Source organism: Ahaetulla prasina, chromosome 6 (genome assembly GCF_028640845.1).
Source record: "Ahaetulla prasina isolate Xishuangbanna chromosome 6, ASM2864084v1, whole genome shotgun sequence".
Classification (NCBI taxonomy): Eukaryota; Metazoa; Chordata; class Lepidosauria; order Squamata; family Colubridae; genus Ahaetulla; species Ahaetulla prasina.
Window position 1 is genome coordinate 58,049,988 of NC_080544.1, and position 23,163 is coordinate 58,073,150.

The 23,163-nt window shown below is 39.6% G+C and overlaps 1 protein-coding gene across 6 annotated transcripts in view; it reads left to right on the plus strand.

Annotated features, from left to right (window-relative positions):
• The window catches only part of STN1 (STN1 subunit of CST complex), a 40,197-nt gene that overhangs the window by 14,763 nt on the left and 2,271 nt on the right, over positions 1 to 23,163 (plus strand). For 3 of the 6 annotated variants that reach the window (XM_058187653.1, XM_058187654.1, XM_058187655.1), the window contains exons 4-10: positions 4,875 to 4,946; positions 5,798 to 5,968; positions 6,181 to 6,292; positions 7,837 to 8,005; positions 13,464 to 13,586; positions 16,081 to 16,153; positions 19,340 to 21,003. In XM_058187653.1, the coding sequence (XP_058043636.1) occupies positions 4,875 to 4,946; positions 5,798 to 5,968; positions 6,181 to 6,292; positions 7,837 to 8,005; positions 13,464 to 13,586; positions 16,081 to 16,153; positions 19,340 to 19,497 (878 nt within the window). In that variant the 3' untranslated portion in view covers positions 19,498 to 21,003. Of the gene's footprint in view, positions 1 to 4,712; positions 4,798 to 4,874; positions 4,947 to 5,797; positions 5,969 to 6,180; positions 6,293 to 7,836; positions 8,006 to 13,463; positions 13,587 to 16,080; positions 16,154 to 19,339; positions 21,004 to 23,163 lie in introns of those variants that run through there. The other 3 variants (XM_058187657.1, XR_009155666.1, XM_058187656.1) reach the window with 3 other exon arrangements.

Sequence of the window (23,163 nt, forward strand, 5' to 3'; positions counted from 1 at the left end):
CAGTCTATCCCGGTGGACGAACGCCTCCCGTTTTGCCTTCCTGGAGCCTAGCCGGCCCCGCTCTCCCTCCCCTCCGTAGCGGTTCAGCAGGGCTGCTTTGGAAGAGCCTTAAACGAGCCCGTCCTCAGCCACCCCTCCCCTTCCCCTTCCTTCGAGCCTCCAGCTCCAGCAGCAGTCTATCCCGAAGTAAGAATCCGGCCCGTCTACCTTCCCGGAGACTGGCCGGCCCGATCTCCCTCCCTTCTCTAGCGGGGCAGGTGTCTAGGGCTAAAGAACCTTGAGCTCCACCACCCCCCTCTCCCTTCCCTTTCCTTCGAGCCTCCAGCTCCAGCAGCAGTCTATCCCGGTGGACGAACGCCTCCCGTTTTGCCTTCCCGGAGCCTAGCCGGCCCCGCTCTCCCTCCCCTCCGTAGCGGTTCAGCAGGGCTGCTTTGGAAGAGCCTTAAACGAGCCCGTTCTCAGCCGCCCCTCCCCTTCCCCTTCCTTCGAGCCTCCAGCTCCAGCAGCAGTCTATCCCGAAGTAAGAATCCGGCCCGTCTACCTTCCCGGAGACTGGCCGGCCCGATCTCCCTCCCTTCTCTAGCGGGGCAGGTGTCTAGGGCTAAAGAACCTTGAGCTCCACCACCCCCCTCTCCCTTCCCTTTCCTTCGAGCCTCCAGCTCCAGCAGCAGTCTATCCCGGTGGATCCCAGCAGTCTATCCCGGTGGACGAACGCCTCCCGTTTTGCCTTCCCGGAGCCTAGCCGGCCCCGCTCTCCCTCCCTCCGTGGCGGTTCAGCAGGGCTGCTGGAAGAGCCTTAACGAGCCCGTTCTCAGCCGCCCCTCCCTTCCTTCCTTCCTTGAGCCTCCAGCTCCAGCAGCAGTCTATCCCGGTGGATCCCAGCAGTCTATCCCGGTGGATCCCAGCAGTCTATCCCGGTGGATCCCAGCAGTCTATCCCGGTAAGAATCCGGCCCGTCTACCTTCCGGAGCCTAGCCGGCCCGCTCTCCCTCCCCTCCCCTCCCTCCGCCTCCTCCAGCAGCCAGCAGCGTGGCGGGCGCTCGGCGGCAGGGCCGGGCTGGCGACGGCCTCTCCTGGCGGCAGCAACGGCGGCGGCAGCAGCATCAACAGCACCAGCAGCACCAGCGGCTCCCGCAGCAGCCCCCGCAGCCGCCTCCTTCCCCGGGCGCCACCTGCATGAGCCACCGCAAAGGCGACAAGCCGCCCATCAGCATCCAGGAGCACATGGCCATCGACGTCTGCCCAGGTCCCATCCGCCCCATCAAGCAGATCTCCGACTACTTCCCGCGTTTCCCCAGCGGCCTCCCGCCGCCGCTTTGCTCAGCGAGCCTCCCTCTCTCTCTCTCTCTCTCTCACACACACACACACACAGAGAGACTTCTAAAGTGGGTTTAATGATATTAGAGACCCTTATTGCCCTGCCAAAAAAAAAAAAAGAGCCACCCCAACGTCTATGAAAATTAACCTTCTCTTCCAAGAGACACTGTGCAGGGTATTTTCACTGTTGGTGTGCATACAGGCTTAGATTTGTGCTGGGTTCTTAGTACTTAGAGCACTGACCTTCAGAGGCACCCTGGTCCCTTGGAAGCTAAAGGAGGACTCATTTTCATGCTTGCAGTGTTCAATTTGGGAAGGGCATCCAAAGAAGTGGTAGATCCTTGTGTGTCCAATCACACTTAGCCAATAAAAATTCTATTCTATTCTATTCTGTTCTATTCTATTCTATTCTATTCTATTCTATTCATTTTATTTCGTCAAATACATATTAAATAATTATATAAATATAAGCATGAATTGAATACATAAAAGGAATACAACTAAAGGGAACATTAGGACAGGGACGGTATCAGCCCTGTCTGTCCGTCAGGACCTGTGCAAGTTCTTCAGCGATAGAGTAGTTCTACGACTGGACTCTACATTTCTTCCTAAGGTTAACAGTCAATTCCATAGGGCTCAGGAGATAGTTCTGCGGTTCTGTCCCAATCCCAAGCACCACTTGGAAAAGTTTGGCACACCCTGGATGTAAGGAGGCGTTGAAAATCTACATTGATCGAACAGCGTCGTTCCGCCGCGGAGGCCCTTTTGTGTCGTTCAACCACTTTCTCTGGGTCAGAAGGTGACCAAATCGGTTCTGGCGGTGGATCAGGCACGATTGCCACAGCATATGAGAACTTGTCTCTTCGGTACCGCGCAATATTACGGCTCATTCGACCAGGGCGCAGCCTCTTGACGCTTAGGGTGCCCAGGCGTCAATTGACGAGATCTGCAGAGCAGCGGCGTGGTCCACTCCGTCTTCGTTCGTTCGACACTACCGTGTGGACTCCTTTGCGTCGGCCGGCGGCGTTTAACAGCGAGTCCTGCAAACGGTCCTCTCTCAACAACAATGACAGGCCGCCATCATCCCTCCCGGTAGGACATTAAGCTTGGGTATGTCCCATTCCTGACGGCCGTTTTCCCCGACAGAGAGAAGGGCGTTGTCTTACCTGAGCGTCCCTTCTTAGAGAGGGAAAACGTCAGCCCCACCCAAGGCGACTGTCTAAGCGGGCTTCGGGGCGGGAGGGCACTAATTCTTTCTCATTTCAGTACTACACGATGGCCTACACTTGAATCCTCGCCGAAAAAGCTGGAAGGAAAGAGAAGGCGGGGGCTATCAGCAACAAGTTAAAGACTCGGTCCAATCAGCAACGAGGAGATTTAACCCATTCCTGACGGCCGTTTTCCCCTCTCTAAGAAGGGACGTTCAGGTAAGACAACGTTCCCTTTCTTTTATGTTCACCTAGAGCGTATGCACCAAGACAAATTCCTTGTGTTTCCAATCACACTTGGCCAATAAAGAATTCTATTAATATAGTCCAATAGTTCTGTATCCCTTTTGCCTCCTCCTTATAGTTCAATGATTTAGGGAGGTATCTGCCTAAGTTGCTTCTGAATATTATCTTGTTTATAACCTTAAAAAATGCTTCAAACTCTTCTCCCAAGCAACAGATCCTGCATATTTCCATTAAGGTTATCTTCTTGTATCATGTTTATATCATTCAAAATACTGCCTGCATTAACAGTGAAAGCCTATGCACGTATACTCAGAAATAAGTCCCTTTGTGTTCAATGGCAGATAATCAGAGTGTGATAATTTACACCTGGAGTAACCTTCAATTTGTTAATTCACATCTCCTTCAAAAATTTTCCCTGACATCTTTTTAGATTTACCTCTAAAAGATGGAAGACAAAAATAGAAAATTGACCTGCCCACTTATATACTGATAATACTTCAACCTAGTTGTTTTGGTGACCAAAGCCATTGATTTCAGATAGTTGCTAAAAAGCAGAAACTTTGATCTTATGAATCAAAAGGCAAACATTTTCCCCAGGCACTCCTCACATTCAGTTCTGATATACCCAAATTCTTGGCTTAAAGCAAGTGATATTTTTCAGCTTTGGAGTATGGGGTAGGAATAGAAAAATTTTCTTCTAGTACTGCCTTCTGGGAATGTATAAGAAGGTATAAGTACTATATACCTAAATTAAATGCAAAACTATAGCACTTGCTTGATGCCAAAAATTCACATCTATCCAAACATATTGCAAGGAATACAAGTATTATTCTTGCCTTGAACATTTCTAGTAGTTCAGAAGCTCTGAGTGTGAAAGAGAGGAAATGTGACTATATTATTCAGTTTCTCTTTGTGATCACCCTTTTTCACTATTATTGTAAAACTTCCATTTTTCATTTTGCAACCAGCTTCTTATTGCTACCCAAACAGAACTTAGCAAAAATAAGTATTTTATTGGGAATATTTACCTGTTTCCAATTACTCCTTATTTTCTGTTTCTCCACATGGTCAGACTATTTTTAGTTCATTTCTCATACTGTGTACCAATGTGCCCCTCCCTGTTCTCATAGCCACAGTCAGGCTGAGTTGCCCAGAATAAGTTGCAACTTCCCGTTCAGCTTAAAAATGAGGTTGTGCAGCTGGTGAGCTAAATAGCAAGTGTTGCATCAGCTGCCAAGCCCAAATGATTCATGAAACTCTCCTGTTTATGCATAGAAACTGCAAGAGAAAGAAATAGGAAGCTCTTTTTTACTTTTCTAATGAAAAATCTGTACATTTATCTTAACTTTATTTATAATGACTTCATCATCAAAGAAAGAAGTTTTTTTACAAGGTTCTGAATAATGCATAATTACTGGTAACTAGTAAAATACATAGGAAAATGAAGAGGAGATAAATCATTGCCTAGATTTTAACCATTCTCAAGAATCACAATGTTACTTACAGGGCTAACATAATAATGCATCTCAATAGTTAACAGAACAGAAGGATGGGGGTTGCAGAATTTTCAGCAACGGTTCCTTACAGAGTGAGAGTAAAATAGAAATGATCAGAAATAGAAAGCCATGCATATTAGAAGCAGTCTTTCAAACCAAGGACTGCTGAACTACTAGAAAGGTTTAAGAGCACGATTAACACTTTTCTCAGCTGCTCTTCAATATATACTCAGCTTATGAGGAGACTAGCATTAATGACATATACTACTCCACAAACAGATGTCCTCATTTTACCTCAAATACTTGTTAATCTGCATTTGATATTCTTCTCTACCGCATCATTTTATAAATGCTCCAATCAATCCCAGATAAGGACTGCAAGAAGACAGAATCATTATTTATTATGACTAGAAAGATACTTTCTATAATAATTCCTATTATTATAATAGGAAATAGTAACCTTTAGAACAAAGAGAATTGGATGAAAGGAAGCTGGGAGAGTTTTAAACCCCAATGTCGTTGGCTAAAATGTAAGGCTTCTGTCTTTGTGGGATCAAGGGGGAAAACTTCTATCAAAATGACCTAAATTATCACTATTCTTTTCCAGTGGATGATGGCACTGGTGTAATAAGCTGTACCTGCTGGAAAAATGCTTTAGCAGAAAAGAAAAAAATATCAGGTAATATTTTTTGCTGTTGTTTTCCTCTTTAAGGATATTCAGTATATTCTGCAGCCAAGGTTATTTTCAAACATTGACCTTTACAGTTACCTGTACCTTTTCATATCTTGCTTACTCATGAAAATGTGATTGTTGTAGTAGCCCTTGAAATATGGCATATTGTAGCATTGTTTCTTCTCATAATGGGGTATTTTCTTGGTTAAGTGTTGTATGTTCATTGATGTATAAATATAGTATAGGTATTATAGTAATTTATGCTATTGTTTTTATTGTAATACTGTGTTTCCCCAAAAATAAGACCATATCCTATATTTTTTTGAACCCTGAAATAAGCGCTTGGCCTTATTTTCGGGGAGGTCTTATTATTTTGGGGCCTGTGGAGCAAGATGGGAATCCTCTTGCTGTCTTACCTGATTTCCAGCTCTGCGTTTAAATATTTTTGGGGAGGGCTTATTATCAGGGGATGTCTTATTTTTGGACTACAGTGTAATTGTGTTGTTTTAATCTGGTATTAGGATGTCAGGTATGTGCATTACAAGTTGATAATGTTTGGGGTAGCATATATGCTCAGTAATAAATTTAAAAATATATGTCACAGAAAGAAAAAAGAAAAGAAAATTGAGAAATTTATAGCTTTATCTATCCCTGTTTTGTTTTTTTCATCATGCTGCTGCTTAAGGAGCTTTCCTAAACAGCAGAATGGCAATTTTTAAGTGAGAAAAAATGCAAATTTATAGAAGCATGACTTGCATAATTGTAGTACTTGAGAAAATGTCTTTAATTTTATTGTATTCAGTGAACATTGTTATTAATAACATAGCACCTTATGAGATGTATATATTTCTCTGTAGATTTGGAATCTCACCCAAGTACTTTAAGTGCTCTGACTCTAAGTGACTTGATAAGAAATCTCCAAATAGCAATTCGAAAAAAAACAATTCTCGAAATTGGTGATCTAATCAGAGTCCGTGGTTGCATTCGAATTTACAGGCAACAACGGGAAATCAAGGCTTCTATGTATTGTGAGTAATTACCTTATAACAGTATGCATAATCTTTATTTTAAAGTTGCAGATTGTAATCTGAACATTTTTCAGAAAATACTGTTTCTTTCTGGTATGTAGTACCTCTTATATTGATGAATTTTGAATTATTTTATCTTAAATATGACATGTAAATAGTCTTTTAGCACTATTAACAATTTCAACATCTTTGCATTTCTCATATCTTTTCAGATAAAGTTGATGACCCTATGATGGAAACTCAAATTTCCAGAATGCTAGAACTTCCTCGTTTATATAAGGATATTTATGATAAGAGATTCCAGTTCCCAGAAGAAACACAGTGGTCAGTGAAAGCTATATATATTGATAATTCAGTTTTGAGTTGTTAATTCATGAAAATGTGAACCCCAGTTAGAAACGATGAAACAGGCTATTTTATAGGAAGCATTGTATGAAACAGAGGAAGAATAATGAGGAATGAATAAATATAGGATGAAATAGGAAGAGATATCGATGAACTGAGAGTAATATGGCATTAAAGAATTCTTAGATGCATTCAGCAAAATCATCTTAAATCTGTAATGAAAACTTTGGCAAATTATTTATTTATTTTATTTATTTTATTAAATTTTTATACCACCCTTCTCCCGAAGGACTCAGGGCGGTGTACAGCCAGAATAAAAACAAAATATATACAATTTAAAACAACATTTAAAAAGAGCAAATTTTAAAGGCTGATTATTAAAATTTAGATTTAAAAATTTAAAAATATTAAGAATACCCAATTAAAATTCAACACTAATTATGCCAAAATGTATTAAACTCTTGACTATCAGTGGACTTTCAAGATGGCCAAACATTGAGCAAAATACATGGACATCTTTCCTCATGCCATTTATATTCTCATTTTCAAGCCCAATTCTTGAGTTTCATATACTCCATGACACATCCCAACCAAGTCTAGTTCTTTCCAAATATATTGTGTAACTCTCATAATTTCCAATCATTCAGGTCATGTTGGAGAAGCCAGAAAAAGAATTCAAAATAATACAGTAGTTGATATTAATCGAAAGTGTCAGCTACATTGTAAGCACAGATGTGCGTAGTATACTCTCTTATCATGTGTGCTAACATCATAACGTGTTTGGTAATAATCATGCCATCCAGTTCCAAAATTATATGCAGTCCTCATTTAGCCATTGTAATCCATTACAGTGAAATGGTGCTAGGCAACATGGTTACAAAGCAAACCACATGATTAGCAGATGCTGTGAAGATCACTAGATGCTGCAATCTCCATTTAGACAAAGTTGTCTTGTGCAGCAACAACAGTGTTACTCTAACTCAGGGGTGAAATCCAGCAGGTTCTGACAGATTCTGGAGAACCGGTAGCAGATATTTTGAACAGTTCAGAGAACCGGCAAATACCACCTCTGGCTGGCCCCAGAGTGGGTGGGAATGGAGATTTTGCAGTATCCTTCCCCTGCGATGCCCACCAAGCCACACCACACCCACCAAGCCATGCCTACAGTAAACCGGTAGTAAAAAAAATTGAATTTCACCACTGCTCTAACTCTGGTGTGCAATATCAGGCACAGAAATTTGGTCCTTAGCATGCATGTTGGTGAGAAAATTATTTTTTACTATCATTTATTTCTGCCATTGCATTTGTAAAAAGCTGAGGTAATCATTAAATAAGGATTGGTTATATATGTAATTTGACAAATGTATTATGTTTTTAAATCAATGCATGCATTTTTACCTTTGAAGAATGTATTATGGCTACAATTCTGGAAAGCTTTCTATAGTTTCATTATTAGTTTTAGACACTTCTTTATTTTGGTCAATGTTCAAACATTTTTAATTTTATTTATTCTCTATTAATAGTAATCATGGTGCATCAGATGAACTGGGTTTTGTTATGAATCTGAGTAAAAAAATAAGGGATTTTCTATTGAGGAACAAAATTCAGAGCTTCTATATACAGGAATTAGAAACAGTTGAAGATTTGGTATCATTGGTCAAACTGAATGAACTTGGTACCACTGCTGAGCAAGTGAGTAAAGTTAACTTTGTAAGAAGTTTTTCTCTTGTGAGAATTAATTAATTAATCGTGAAAAGAATTTATGGGAATTAATTAATTAATTAAAATGAACTAAGTGTTAGGGCTAGACAAATGTTGCATATTTAAAAAAATAAAGTTCACATCTATAAATGATGTGCCAGCCTAATAATTTGTATACTCCTAGTTTCAGGCCTGAGTTATGACAATTAAAAACTATTTTAAAAATATAAGATGTACCTGGTTTAAGAATGAGCTCCATTTTCAAAAACTGTTCTTAAATGGAATTTGTATATAATCTGGGACAGTATCATTGTATACTATTGTTTAAGTACTATTGTGAAATAAATTTGGAGCATTATGTATTTAACTTGAATCACAGTGTATTTAAATTCTGCTACAGTAGGCTCCATTCTTAGCTGTGGATCACCCTTAAACCCGGTGTTTTAATCTAGGCACTTGCTTTAATGAGATTTTAATAATCAGGAGCTGGATGAAATAACTGATATTATGCATGGTTTTTAAGTGTCTTTTGATAAAAACTATTAAATATATAGACCAAACTACAATGCAACATTATATGTTGGATTTCAACATTTAGCTTTAATTCACTGTTAACTATATTGGGGAGTATTTTAAAATTTTATGTTTTTTTTTTACAAGTAATGCCTTTTACAAGTTACTTGAATAACAGGACAAAATCTTCCTGAACTTAAGGTTAATTAAGGCCCAATTTCTTACAAAGATGGGACATTCAGTGTAATGTTCTGTCAGCATTCTGACATCTGCCTCACATTATACTTATTCTTCCTGGGCATTTTAACTTGTTTGGAAAGGACCTTAGGGGTGAGGGATTTGGGAGGCTCCAAGCCACTAACCTCTAATTGAAATCAGAATTGTTCATAAAGTAAATGCTTGTTTGAGAGTTGGACTGATTTTCAATAGCATAATGTTTCTGTTTTACATTGTACTTCTGGTTAAATAGAAATTTGTTTATAAAAAGTTCATAGTATGCAGAAAATAATACCATGAGCCACATACCCATGGTACAGATTTGCATAAGTTAATGTATGTGATGTTATGCATATTTGTATCATTTGAAAAATTGGATTGAACAAACATTTAAAATCTTTTTGTAGTGTTATAGCAGTGCTTCTCAATTATTTTCTGTCATGCCCCCCTAGGAAGAAGAAAACATTTTTCGGGGGCCCCGCGCGACTGTAAATAGTATGTTAGCTTGTTATGACAGTGTTTGCCGAGGTCAAACGCGCCCCCCTTTATGGAGCCTCACGCCCCCCCTGGGGGGCGCGCCCCATTATTTGAGAAGCACTGTGTTATAGCAAGATATCAATGTGTTTAATTTATATCTTACAATTTTCTTTCAAGAGAATAAAAATGTTTAGGCAAGTTTTTCTTTTCTTTAGACTATATTTTTTAATGTCTTGGCTACTCATTGATAAAATTGTGAATAAAATCCTTTTCAGTTTTTTTTAAATATTCTGTGTTATTTTTATCCAAGCGTACCAATCAGAATCAAGTTCCCTATAGAAGACAGTATTTTCATGTTTAGGAACATTCCTGTTACGTAAGAACATAATATAAGCAATGCTAGTTCATCTAGTACATCTGGTCTGTTTTAACAGCAGCCAACCAACTGCACAAGGAAGCCCACATGTCTTCTGGCAGATGCTTTTCAGAGGCAATCACATTGCCATCAAGGCTGATTCCCATGACTTTCTTGAACAGGTCCAACCCTTTTTTGAATGCAACCAAAACGGTTGCCGTTTTCATATGGAATGTTTAGCTATCATGCATATCTAATTCTTGGTTTTTCTTGTTTCACTGTCCTTCACTTTCTAAATTCATATTCTTTTGTTCTCTTGAATTTTCTTTTAAGGCATACTGTTTGTTGGCTTTGAGTTTCCCAGCTATATAGTACTGGCATTTAAAACTCAAATTATAGATTTATCTTCTAAAAGCATCACGGTCAAAAAATAAAAGTATAAAGGAGTTTGGTCTGTTGACCTTTCATGATACATATTGAATTACTTGAGCTTTCTGCTTCCATCATCATTTAGAACTGCAAGCTCAGTTCCTGTGGAGACAGAATGTCTTCCTCACCTTTAATCTTCCATCCTCAGAATCAACAATTCTATTACTCTCTGTTAGTTCTTTGTGTAAGGTTCCAATATCTTGACTAATTTATCTTTTTAAATTTTAAACACAACATACAGAAACACTCCATATTACAGCTGAATTAATCCTTTTCTTGTTATCTATCAACTGGGAAATAGCAAGAGCTCTTGCATAATTATATAATCTAATCTAACTATGACATGAGAAGGAACAGAAAAGAAGGAACAGTTTTCCTCTGAAGGTTACCTTATATTCCAATAGCATCTAACTTTAAAACAAAGGATTCATAAGCAATTATTTTTATCAAAGTATTAAGGTTTATCAGTCTATATTCAGATAATTTACTCAAAGCTATTTATGCAATAATGCATTGCAACATACTAGTCATCACAAAACAGCATTTTATTATGTATTTTTTGTCAATTTTCAATCTGTCTCCTATCACTGTAAGTTGGAATATTGTGACTTTTTAATTAACTTTGTTTAAAGAAAACTGCACAGCGTTTGGAAGATACTAATAAAGGAAGGGGGGAGTGAGCTATGTCAATTTATCCCCACGGATAGTTGACTGAATGAAAAATTTGGTCTGATAGCAATCTTCAAATATTTAATAGAACAAATATACATTAGAACTATAGATGAGGAAGTTGATTAAATTACAGGAAAACAAATTTTAGAATAAATTAAGGAAACTTTCTTTACTATGAGAACAGCTAGATTATCTCAAATCGTTTAGGAAGGCTGCAGAATACTAATATTTATTTAACATATTTAAAAAAATTGATTACTGATAGGAAATTGACTGGATGTTTTTCTTTATTCCTCAGATGAATTTTAAATGATAGCAAAGCTAACTTCACTTCAGATCTACCTCTGAGTACTCTTCTGTTTGGACAAGAAACATAAATTGTGCATGTTGCAAACAACTTCAATATAGTCAGTCTTCAGATATTTCAGTGTTAATAGTACAGGCTATCAAAAATGTAGTGTGCAAATAATCAATAATTTATAACAGCAGTTGCAACTGGAATTTCTGTCATTAAGTGATGCAGCCATAAACTGCAATCCCTGCAGTCCCGGTTGCTGTTATTAACTGAATTTCATGGTTGTTGGGTGAGGCAGCTTAGCCAAAGTCATAACCAAAACCAGTGAGGAAGCCAACAGAAAGTTGTAAGTCTCAAGACAGAAGGCAGGCAAGTAACTGTGGCTGGGTGGGAGAGGAAGCATGAGGGTTCATGGGAGTGTGGGCAGGGATGGGAGGGCATGGGGGGGGTATACAAAGTTGTGGTACAAGTTGGGAAGAGTGCAGAAGAGGTACAGCACAGACCAGGGAGGGTGCTTGAGTGGTTGATGCAGCATAAGCACAGACGGACTGGAAGAGATTGTGCAGATTCGGGCGACTTACCCCAGCAACAGTGGAGAAGTTGTTAAGGAAGGTTGCAAATGGCAATGATGTGATCATGAGTCACTGCAACTAGTCATGAGTGTGAACCAATTGCCAAGTACCCAAATCAAAATTACGTTATGGGGATGCTATGGCATGGTGTGGCAGATGAAACTCGGAGGATCAATCTTAAGCATGATTTATTCAAACATCAGATGGCTGCTGAACAAATGGTTATAAGTCAAGGACTATCTGTATGTTTATTGACCAATATTTGTAGTTCTTTAAAGAGAAATACGTTTATTATTCCATACATGTCTATGGATATCACTGGGTTAATAAATTACTCACTGAGCTTGGCAAATCTTACGTATTTTAAAAAAATTCTAATATCACTAATATGTGTATCATAATGAAATGTATATAAAAAGAGTATATCCACTTATGCTGGGTCATGTATGCCTTGGAGTTTCATGGTCTCATGAACATTTTTTATATGAAAGAACACCATTCTGGCCTAAATTTTGGCTTGCAAAGGTTTTGAAAGAGCAAAGTTTATTGCTTGTAGACAGTATCAAAATAATACAACTTGGCAGAATAACATGAAATAGAGTGTAGTACAGTTTATATATTATCTGTATGTTCTTGTAAAAAAACACAGATAAGAACAGATTATAGTATGATTATTGCTTTTGAGCTAATAAAGCATACAAGAATTATAGAAATATTTCATTCCTCATAATAACTAATCAAATACTATTAAGACATAGGTTTTTACTTTAGATTATACATGCATAGTTCAGCAGAATTAATGTTTTCCTTTTTTAGTTTTCTAATCTATCTTCTATATGTTTTCCATCTAATTACTTCCTGATACTTCTTTCCTATTCTTCCAGCAAAATCTTTAGTTAGATCAGGATAATACTGTACAGGAGGCAAAAGTTTTAGCAGGAATATCCATAGGAGGTCAGACTGATGTCAGGAACATCTCAGAGTCATAAGCCCCATCCTTTTTTTGTGTGTATTGCAATATTTCACACACCCAAGCTGGCAGAGTTTATAATGTAGTGGAATAACACAGCAGTTTCTGTGGATGGGTATTGGATTTAGAATTTGAAGATAACATTTTAAAGTCCACCCCATGAAAATAAGGAAACTGACCTTGAGCTAGTCCTAAATTATCTTATGGAATGGTTGTGATAAACAAAAGAGGAATATGTATGCTGTTCTGAGGTTCTATTTTTAGTAAAACTAAATCAGAACAGAACATTTTAACCCTGCCACTCCACTGCCATATCATTACCTTGCTGTCCTGTGTCTTTCAGAGAATAAAAATAATGAAAATAAAGGAATGTGGCTTGGCTCAACCATATTGCATTACTTCTTTAAGAGGGGAACATAAAGTTAAGAAAACCATAGAAGTCAGGTTTCCTAAGATGTTTCTCTCTTGTTTTTTCTAAGCTGCTACCCATTTCTTGTGTACTTTTTCTATCGCTCCAAAATATTTCATGATTTACAACTCTGTTAAAGGAGCTGTCCAAGTTGAGCCTTATGCCGGTTTATATGATGATTTTAATTACAGCCTAACTTCAGTTATATTATTTTCAGTTATCCCAAAGGAATAATTAGGAAGCTCTTTTCTTTCCTCTGGTAAACCTTTTAGTTCATTCACTTACTGTTTCTATTATATTAATAATTCATCAGCATCTCTTTAGGTAAATTGCTTAGACAGCAAACTTTTCTCATGTCTGAAATACTGCTAGCTACAGTCTATTTAATCTAAAGGATAAAGAGTTTTTTGCTATTTAAAGGTAAGATCTTCTCACTTTTATTTTTCTAATAAATGAAATAAACAGCCTAAACAAGCATATAACTTGCCTCTGTACCTTCTTATGCAATTATGTTATCTACTTTTTACTCTTTTCCCATCAGACAGGTTCCAAAGCTGGTCCTTGCTCCAGAATGATTAGAAAGTCATTCACTGAAGCAATAAAGTTATTGCAGAAAGATGGTGTTCTTTTTCAAAAATCAAAGACTTCTCAAAATATGTATTATGTAAGTATTGAAGGCTATATAGTTTTCCTTGCATCCCACTATATTTATATTCACTTATTATATAGAATATGCTGGTGGCTAGCTAATGCTACTGGCAAATGAATAGCAGAGTTTGAAAATACAGTTTTAGATTATCTGAAATGAGTAGAATATTTAGATACAAGCAGTCTTAATTTCACATGTAACTTTGGGAAATGCAGATTGGGTACATTCATGAAAAATGTGGAAGGAAAGAAATCATTTTCTTTTTCAAGTAGAAATTGGAGCTGAGTTCATATAGTAACAATAAGTAGAAATCTTGGAGCTGAATAATATTGTTATATGCTGAGTTTATATTGGTCATATTTTAGCATAGCACTAGATAACCTGTGTACTTGATTTTGTATTTCAGAAATATTTCCTGACCTAAATAGAAAAACAAAATGAATATGGGTGGGCAAAAAATCAGTGAGAGAGGGAGCAAGTTTCAACTTTCAGTCAGCTTGCACATTAAGTTTCCTTGTGGGAAGCTAGCAGCGAGCATTGAAATCTTTTCCTTCCTTCCTTCCTTCCTTCCCTCCCTCCCTCCTGTTTTTCTTTCTGTTCCCTTCCTTTCTCTTTCCAGAAGCCAATAAGTGGCTATTACCAGCTGGGGGAGGTAACAAGGGAGTGCAGTATGAGTGTAGGTAGTGGTATTCCCATGAATTTGTGGGAAACTGTCAGGGAACATTGAAAATGAGAATCATCTGATTGTGGTTGATTGGGTCAGTGCAGCAGTGATGCTGAAGCAGCAACCCTGTAGTGGTGAAGCAACCACAATTTCCCAAATTTCTTTTCTTCAGGAGTCATGGGTCGGGTCACAGTATTCTGCAAGTTAGGCATTTGGGGGGGAAGGAAGCTCTATGATGCATAGTTTTGCCCAGTTAAGAGTTAATGTCACAATCATTTTAGTAATAAATAGATGATATAAGAATCCCATGATTGTAGTTTGTAAATGATGATTTAAATTTAAATCTGTTGTTTGAACATTTCTGATAAATCATCATTTATTCCATAAATGATGGCACAATGTACTATGCTGGCTATAGTGTCTCAATAGGGGTTGATTTTGAATGGGAGATCTGAAAGATGAAATATCACTGCATGAGGATTACCGTATATACTCGAGTCAATAGTTTTCCCAGTTTTTGTGGTAAAATTAGGTACCTCGGCTTATACTCGAGTTCATCTCGATGTACCGGGAACCCCGCACAGGAGGCGCCAAAGAGGCGGCGAGATCGTCCGCGGATTTGCCCAAGGCTGAGCAGTTCGCGCGGACCCGAGCCAAGCCGGTCCCAGTCCAGCCGAGCGGTGAAAGCGGGCGGCGCTCGGCATGTCGGGAAACCCTCCTCCCTCAGCCGAGAAGGCTGGCGGCTCCCGCCCGCGCGCGGACCCGAGCCAAGCCGGTCCCAGTCCAGCCGAGCGGTGAAAGCGACATGCGGCGCGCTCCGCTTTCACCGTTCGGCTGGACTGGGACCGGCTTGGCTCGGGTCCAGCGGGCGGGAGCCGCCAGCCTTCTTGGCTGAGGAGGAGGTTTCCCCGACATGCCGAGCGTCGGCCGAGAAGGCTGGCGGCTCCCCCGCCCCGCCCTCTCACTGCACCGCCAGGGCTTGCTTTCTTCTCCCTCCGTGCTTCAGAAGCTGGGCTTTTAAATGGTTTCCTCGCGGCACAGCCTGGCGGGAGTTACTGCGGACCCGAGCCAAGCCGGTCCCAGTCCAGCCAAACGGTGAAAGCGTCGGCCGAGAAGGCTGGCGGCTCCCCCGCCCCGCCCTCTCACTGCACCGCCAGGGCTTTCTTTCTTCTCCCTCCGTGCTTCAGAAGCTGGGCTTTTAAATGGTTTCCTCGCAGCCGCATCCCGCGGGGGCCTTACGCCGAAGTCAAACCGCTCGAGCTAGTAGTCACCGTGCTGGGCGACCTGGAGCAGCTGCTCTTCAGCCAGATGCTCGGTGAGTCAGCCCGTCCCCTTCCTTCCCGTGGGGGTCTGCCGGGATTTCCCTTTGTTTAGAGCTGGGAATCCTCCTTCCTCAGCGGCCTTTCCCTGCCCCAGTCCTCAGAGCTCTCTCTCCGGATCGCTCTTCTAGTTGACCCTATACTTTAGGCTGGAACAAGCGGTTTGAGAACTGGGTTATTGCTTTACTATCTTCTCTTGCTTTTTCATGCTCGGGCAACCCTGGGCTTTCCCAGCACAATTGCAGAGTAGACGTTTTGCAATTTTCGTTCAAATAAATATTCATGTTATTTTACTTGGCTCTATCTTTATTTTTTACATTGACCAGTAGCTGCCTCATTTCCCACCCTAGGCTTATACTCGAGTCAATAGTTTTTCCCAGTTTTTTGTGGTAAAATTAGGTACCTCGGCTTATATTCGGGTCGGCTTATACAAATTTTCCTTCCCACTATTATATTCTTTTGAGATGAGAATGTTTCAGTCTCTAATTGTAAACCTAACCTTTAGCAGTTTATCCTTATATTTTAGGTTACCGAACAGGATACAGAATTGCACAAAGTAACTCTTGAAATTATCCGAGCTGATTGTAAGAGACCAAAATGTAAGTAGGCTCACTATCTTAAACTGCAAACAGAAGTATATTTCTTATTTGTATAATTCACACAATATATAAAATGGAATTATTTGAAAATTTCTGCTGGAAGTTCTTTTACATATTTTCTTATAATTTTAGATACTTCTTGGTTTCTGTATTTTTATCTGTATAGTTATCTTATTTATTTATTTATTAATCCAATTTCTATACCGCCCTTCTCCCGAAGGACTCAGGGCGGTGTACAGCCATATTAAAAATACAAATACACAAATACACATAATATAAATAACAGATTTAAAAACATTTAAAACAAATAAATTAATTGGCCAGATTGCTAAAACGGTCAAAGCCGACATAAAACCCTTTAAAATTTAAAAGCTATAATTAAAATACATTTAAAATGCATTTAGGCTAGTCCCGCATGATTAAATAATAAAGTTTTTAATTCCCGCTTGAAGGTGCGGACGTCGGGGAGTTGGCGTAACCCCGAAGGTAACTCGTTCCAAAGAGCGGGTGCTGCCACAGAGATGGCTCTCCCTCTGGGGGCCGCCAACCGACATTGTTTGGTCGACAGCACCCTGAGCAGGCCCACTCTGTGGGAGCGCACAGGTCGTTGGGAGGCTATCGATGGCAGAAGGCGGTCTCGTAGATACCCCGGTCCTAAGCCATGGAGCGCTTTGAAGGTGGTCACTAACACCTTGAATTGCACCCGGAAGGCTACCAGCAGCCAGTGCAAGCCACGCAGGATAGGTGTTATATGGGAGCAACGTGGTGCTCCCTCTATTACCCGCGCAGCCGCATTCTGGACTAGCTGGAGCCTCCTGGTGCTCTTCAAGGGGAGCACCATGTAGAGAGCATTGCAATAGTCCAGGCGAGAGGTAACGAGGGCGTGAGTGACCGTGCGTAAGGAGTCCCGGTCAAGGAAGGGGCGCAACTGGCGAATCAGGCAAACCTGATAAAATGCTCCCCTGGCGACGGCCGTCAGATGTTCTTCTAAAGACAGCCGATCGTCCAGGAGCACGCCCAAGTTGCGCACCCCTCCCCTGGGGGCCAGTACTTCACCCCCAACAGTCAGTGATGGCGAAAGCTGGCTGTACCGGGACGCCGGAACCCACAACCACTCTGTCTTGGTCGGGTTGAGCTGGAGCCTGTTCCTCCCCATCCAGACCCGCACGGCCTCAAGACACCGGGCCATCACCTCGACAGCTTTGTTGGGGTGATTTGGAGTGGAAATATACAGCTGAGTATCATCAGCGTACAGGTGATAGTCCACCCCAAAACCACAGATAACCTCACCCAGCGGCTTCATGTAGATGTTGAACAGGAGAGGCGAGAGAACTGACCCCTGAGGCACCCCACAAGTGAGGTACCTAGAAGTTGATCTCTGCCCCCCTGCCAACACCGTCTGCGAACGGTCAGAGAGATAGGAGGAGAACCACCGATAAACGGTGCCTCCCACCCCCAATCCCTCCAACCGTCGCAGCAGGATACCATGGTCGATGGTATCAAAAGCCGCCGAGAGATCTAAAAGGATCAGGACAGAGGAACATCCCCTGTCCCGAGCCCTCCAGAGGTCATCCACCAACGCGACCAAAGCCGTCTCAGTGCTGTACCCAGGTCTGAAGCTGGACTGGAACGGGTCTAGAAAGACAGATTCCTCCAGGTATTGGGGAAGCTGATATGCCATCACACTCTCAACAACCTTCGCCAAAAAGTGAAGGTTGGAGACTGGACGATAGTTCGCCAATACAGCTGGGTCCAGGGAAGGCTTCTTGAGGAGGGGCCTCACCACCGCCTCTTTCAAGGCAGTGGGAAAGATACCCTCCAACAAGGAAGCGTTGGTAACTCCCAGGAGCCAGCCTTGTGTCACCTCCCGTGTGGCCAGTACCAACCAGGAGGGACACGGGTCCAATAAACATGTGGTGGGATTCAGCCTACCCAACAACCTGTCCATGTCGTCGGGAGTCACAGGATCAAACTCAGCCCAGGTAATGTCCACAAGACTCGGCCCCGTCATCTCGCCCGGATTTATCCAATCAGCATCCAGACCGCTCCGGATCCGAGCGATTTTATCAGACAGATACTGTACAAAATCCTCAGCACGACAATTGATCTTAGATCAATTGTTCACACTCATTTCTTTTACTGTCTCTTTTACCCTTCCCAGCTGATTCTTTGCATTCTGTATTGATCTAAATACATTGATCCATTGTGCAATTCTAGGAGTGTAAGTGAGACATCTTTGAAGGAGATAGGAAAGCACAATACTGAAAAATCTTTCTTTATTATATATTTGGAAATCTGAAATGTTAAAGTTTGAGCTCATTTAAGAAAACATCAATGCCTTAATAGATCAAAATACAAAAGAAACATACTAAAGAACAAAATTAGGAATATGTGAGAATTGCATTTTCTTTTAGGACAGGGGAGAAGAATCAAAACAAGGTGCGATAAGAATGACCTTGCATGTTGTCTTTCTTCATTAGTGAGTCATAGATACTGCTCAATAGATACCTCTACCAGTCACAATGAAATGCTTATCCTATGACATTTATTATATTTGTTGAAGAAACACACACATTTTTGCAATGTTACTTGTGCTTCTTGAAAAAATATAAAAAAATTAAGTCTGCCTTGTGGCTTAGGATATCTACTAGAATTCCTGATAGATATCCTAAACCACAAGAATATCAGATTACTTCTTTTCCCTAAACAAAAGTTACAAAAGCCCTTACACCAAGATACAAATATTTCATACCACCTTACAATGTACCCCACCTAAAAGCTAAGAAATAGTACTAATTATGTGATTAATGAGCACCAACCATTTGGATGTTTTTTTCCCCAAACAACAAGCTTCCCTCTCCCTATTGCCATCCATTTTTTCCTCTTATTAGAAAGAAGATACCCTAAGTGGAATGTAATATTTCCTGATTATTCACTCCTTTGTTTAAAACATAGATTTTCATGTCTGAAAGTAGCAAATACAAGAATCTGGACCTGATGTCTTTCAGTTACTCATATATTCCTTACTATTAGTACTAAAAGGAAAGAATGAAAGTGCCAAAACTTTAGATGCCAGCCTCCTAACCGAATGATGGGTTCTGCAGTTGCACCAGGAATTCTATTCTTTAAGAAAGGACGGACAACAGTCCACCATTTGTAAATCCCATGTTTACTTTCTATTTGCAGATGCTGAAAAAGGGTGCCACCTTCGTCACATATTCAATTGTATTCAGCAAAGCTATAATCCTTATATCACTGAACCTGTTGTCCGCTGTCTCCTTGATTGGTTGGAAATCAACAGTGAAGTTGTCACTACCATGGAAGAATACTATACAGTCTTTTAATCTAAGGGAATGGAAGCCTGGAGTCAAACATTATCTTTTTAAAAAAAGTTTTTTATTTTATAGACAAACATACATTTAAAACATCAGTAATTCCTTCCATGTGACGTCTCGGTGTTTTCTTCCTGGCTCCATCTTTTGTTGTTTCTTCTTTCTTCACTTCAATTTAAACTATTATCATTTTCCACAAATACATGATCATTTTCTTACATAATCATCCATGGCTTATCTGTACCTAACATTATCCAGTGATCTACAAATCAAAGATTTTACTGTGTACCTGCTCAGCTATTTTTCTAATTTAGAAGGTGATGCAGAATACAAATCATTTCATTTCATGGTATTCCCAGTAGATATCATTGTCCGAAGCATTTCTCCTTTCTCTTAAGAGGAAAAGATACTAAGCAGTCATATACAATTATGCTGCAACTGCCCCCTTGTGGTTGGATAGAATTAAATAGAACGAATTTCACCTTTGGACCACATAGTTTAAAAAAACCAACAGAAAGCATGTACAGGGAAGAGTAGTTTGATTTGTTTAACTTTCTGCCAGAAACCAACAACACAAATATAAAATTCCAAAAATATCACTGCAAAAAAGTGAAAATGATAAGTCAGACAAAATAAAAAAAAATAGGTAGAAGAAACACTTGTCAAAGCCAGGATATTTATTGAACAATTTGTGGATATAATTCCTCATTTAGCAAGGAGTAGTGTTCTGGACACTGTGAAGGATATCAGAGATTACTTGTTTCAGTTCTGTGTTTATAGGCTCCCTCAAAACTTATTGAAATTAAGTATTAAATTGAGAAGCTATGCTGTTTAAAATCTAGGATCCTTTTTTCCATACAAGTTGAAAAACATCCAGCAGAATCAAAATGGTGTAAGAACTATCAATTTAACCCAAAGTCTAAGGTGACAGCTTCATATGAACCCAAATAGAAATAGTCCAAATTCCAGTTACAAGAAAGAATTGGGCATATTCTGAGGCATTCAGACAGGATTTTAAAAATGTTGTTTGGATTTCTTTACTAGTTCTTATTTGAAGAGGCAAACCTAAGGATATTAATGTCAATAGGCATATGGTTATTGCCTCTGCTGTCTGTAAAGTTTAAAACTGAATAAGTTTGGGCCCGATTAGAACCAGATTTCTGTTGTTTCCACCACAATATAGAGAATGAAAAAATGATTCCTAAAAGAGATAGAGTCAATCACGGTATTATTTTATTTTTCAACAATGAGTTCAGCTAGCTAAACTTATGGCTGACATTTCTCTTTTATCTGAAGAGAGTTGAACCATGAGATTGGTTCATACCAGCAATTGATGGACCCAGATGGGTTTCAGAGGGACTGGGATATTCCTACTGGTCTGCTGCACAGTCCATCTGAAGTTTCAGTTGCCACTTGGAATAAGAGGGTGGTTGAGGCATTGGATCAGATTGCACCTATTCACTATTAAGGCCTGCCTTGTAACAGTATAGATGGCAAACCATCAGCACCCTCTTTCCCATTTCTTACTATATGAGAGAATTTACTGTGTACCTGCTCAGCTATTTTTCTAATTTAGAAGGTGATGCAGAATACAAATCATTTCATTTCATGGTATTCCCAGTAGATATCATTGTCCGAAGCATTTCTCCTTTCTCTTAAGAGGAAAAGATACTAAGCAGTCATATACAATTATGCTGCAACTGCCCCCTTGTGGTTGGATAGAATTAAATAGAACGAATTTCACCTTTGGACCACATAGTTTAAAAAAACCAACAGAAAGCATGTACAGGGAAGAGTAGTTTGATTTGTTTAACTTTCTGCCAGAAACCAACAACACAAATATAAAATTCCAAAAATATCACTGCAAAAAAGTGAAAATGATAAGTCAGACAAAATAAAAAAAAATAGGTAGAAGAAACACTTGTCAAAGCCAGGATATTTATTGAACAATTTGTGGATATAATTCCTCATTTAGCAAGGAGTAGTGTTCTGGACACTGTGAAGGATATCAGAGATTACTTGTTTCAGTTCTGTGTTTATAGGCTCCCTCAAAACTTATTGAAATTAAGTATTAAATTGAGAAGCTATGCTGTTTAAAATCTAGGATCCTTTTTTCCATACAAGTTGAAAAACATCCAGCAGAATCAAAATGGTGTAAGAACTATCAATTTAACCCAAAGTCTAAGGTGACAGCTTCATATGAACCCAAATAGAAATAGTCCAAATTCCAGTTACAAGAAAGAATTGGGCATATTCTGAGGCATTCAGACAGGATTTTAAAAATGTTGTTTGGATTTCTTTACTAGTTCTTATTTGAAGAGGCAAACCTAAGGATATTAATGTCAATAGGCATATGGTTATTGCCTCTGCTGTCTGTAAAGTTTAAAACTGAATAAGTTTGGGCCCGATTAGAACCAGATTTCTGTTGTTTCCACCACAATATAGAGAATGAAAAAATGATTCCTAAAAGAGATAGAGTCAATCACGGTATTATTTTATTTTTCAACAATGAGTTCAGCTAGCTAAACTTATGGTTGACATTTCTCTTTTATCTGAAGAGAGTTGAACCATGAGATTGGTTCATACCAGCAATTGATGGACCCAGATGGGTTTCAGAGGGACTGGGATATTCCTACTGGTCTGCTGCACAGTCCATCTGAAGTTTCAGTTGCCACTTGGAATAAGAGGGTGGTTGAGGCATTGGATCAGATTGCACCTATTCACTATTAAGGCCTGCCTTGTAACAGTATAGATGGCAAACCATCAGCACCCTCTTTCCCATTTCTTACTAAATGAGAGAATTCAAATACTGTTTCATTTTTTCTTTTGATGCTAGCATGTTTGCACATTACTCATCCATAGTAAAATAAATCATAGCTAACTGAATTATGTTTTCTAGGTTCATGTGACATACTAGACCATAAATTAACCAGATTTGCTACTTTGCCCAACAGAGTATTGTAAAAAAATAGTTTTTTGGCTTGTGACTCCGTATGTCACACAAATTCAGCCATGTTTTCACTAACTGAATTATTTTAGGAGGCAGTGTGTAGCTAAAATAATCTACCCAGGAGCAATATTGCAATGGAATGATGGAATTATTTTAGGGAGTCCTTCAGAGTTCTTTAGGGATGGATAACCTCTTCCTGAAAAAAGCAGCAGCAGCAATGATAGGTTCCTAAAATGACCACATTTTAATACTTGCATCCTTTCGTCAGGTTTTCAGTAGGTAAAAGCCAGGTTCCAAGTGATGCCATCGGTTGAGAGTAATTCGGTTTATCCACAAATCTGATTTTGTCACCAAAAGACCTTGGTATGTCTTCTAAGAGCCACTGATTTTCTACAATGTATGACCCAAAGTGGGGAAAAAAGTCCCACAAGTCTGTTGTTGGACTGTATGGAAGAAAAGATTTTCTAAATAAAGGTTCAGATCTTTTTCTTAAAATATTTAAATTTTTAATACTTAACTTTTAAATTACCAAGTATTTTCTTATTTAATATCTACTGTAGTATCTAATAATCGGGAAGTTTAGCTTCCCTTTCTTTTATAATATAGTATCGGGGATGTTCATAAAAATAATTTAGTCAGGGGAAAAAACATTTCTGCTATTCTGAAATCAAGTTGTGGCTCCATTTCATTATCTTGTAACCTTGATGGCAAAAACACAATGTCATGCA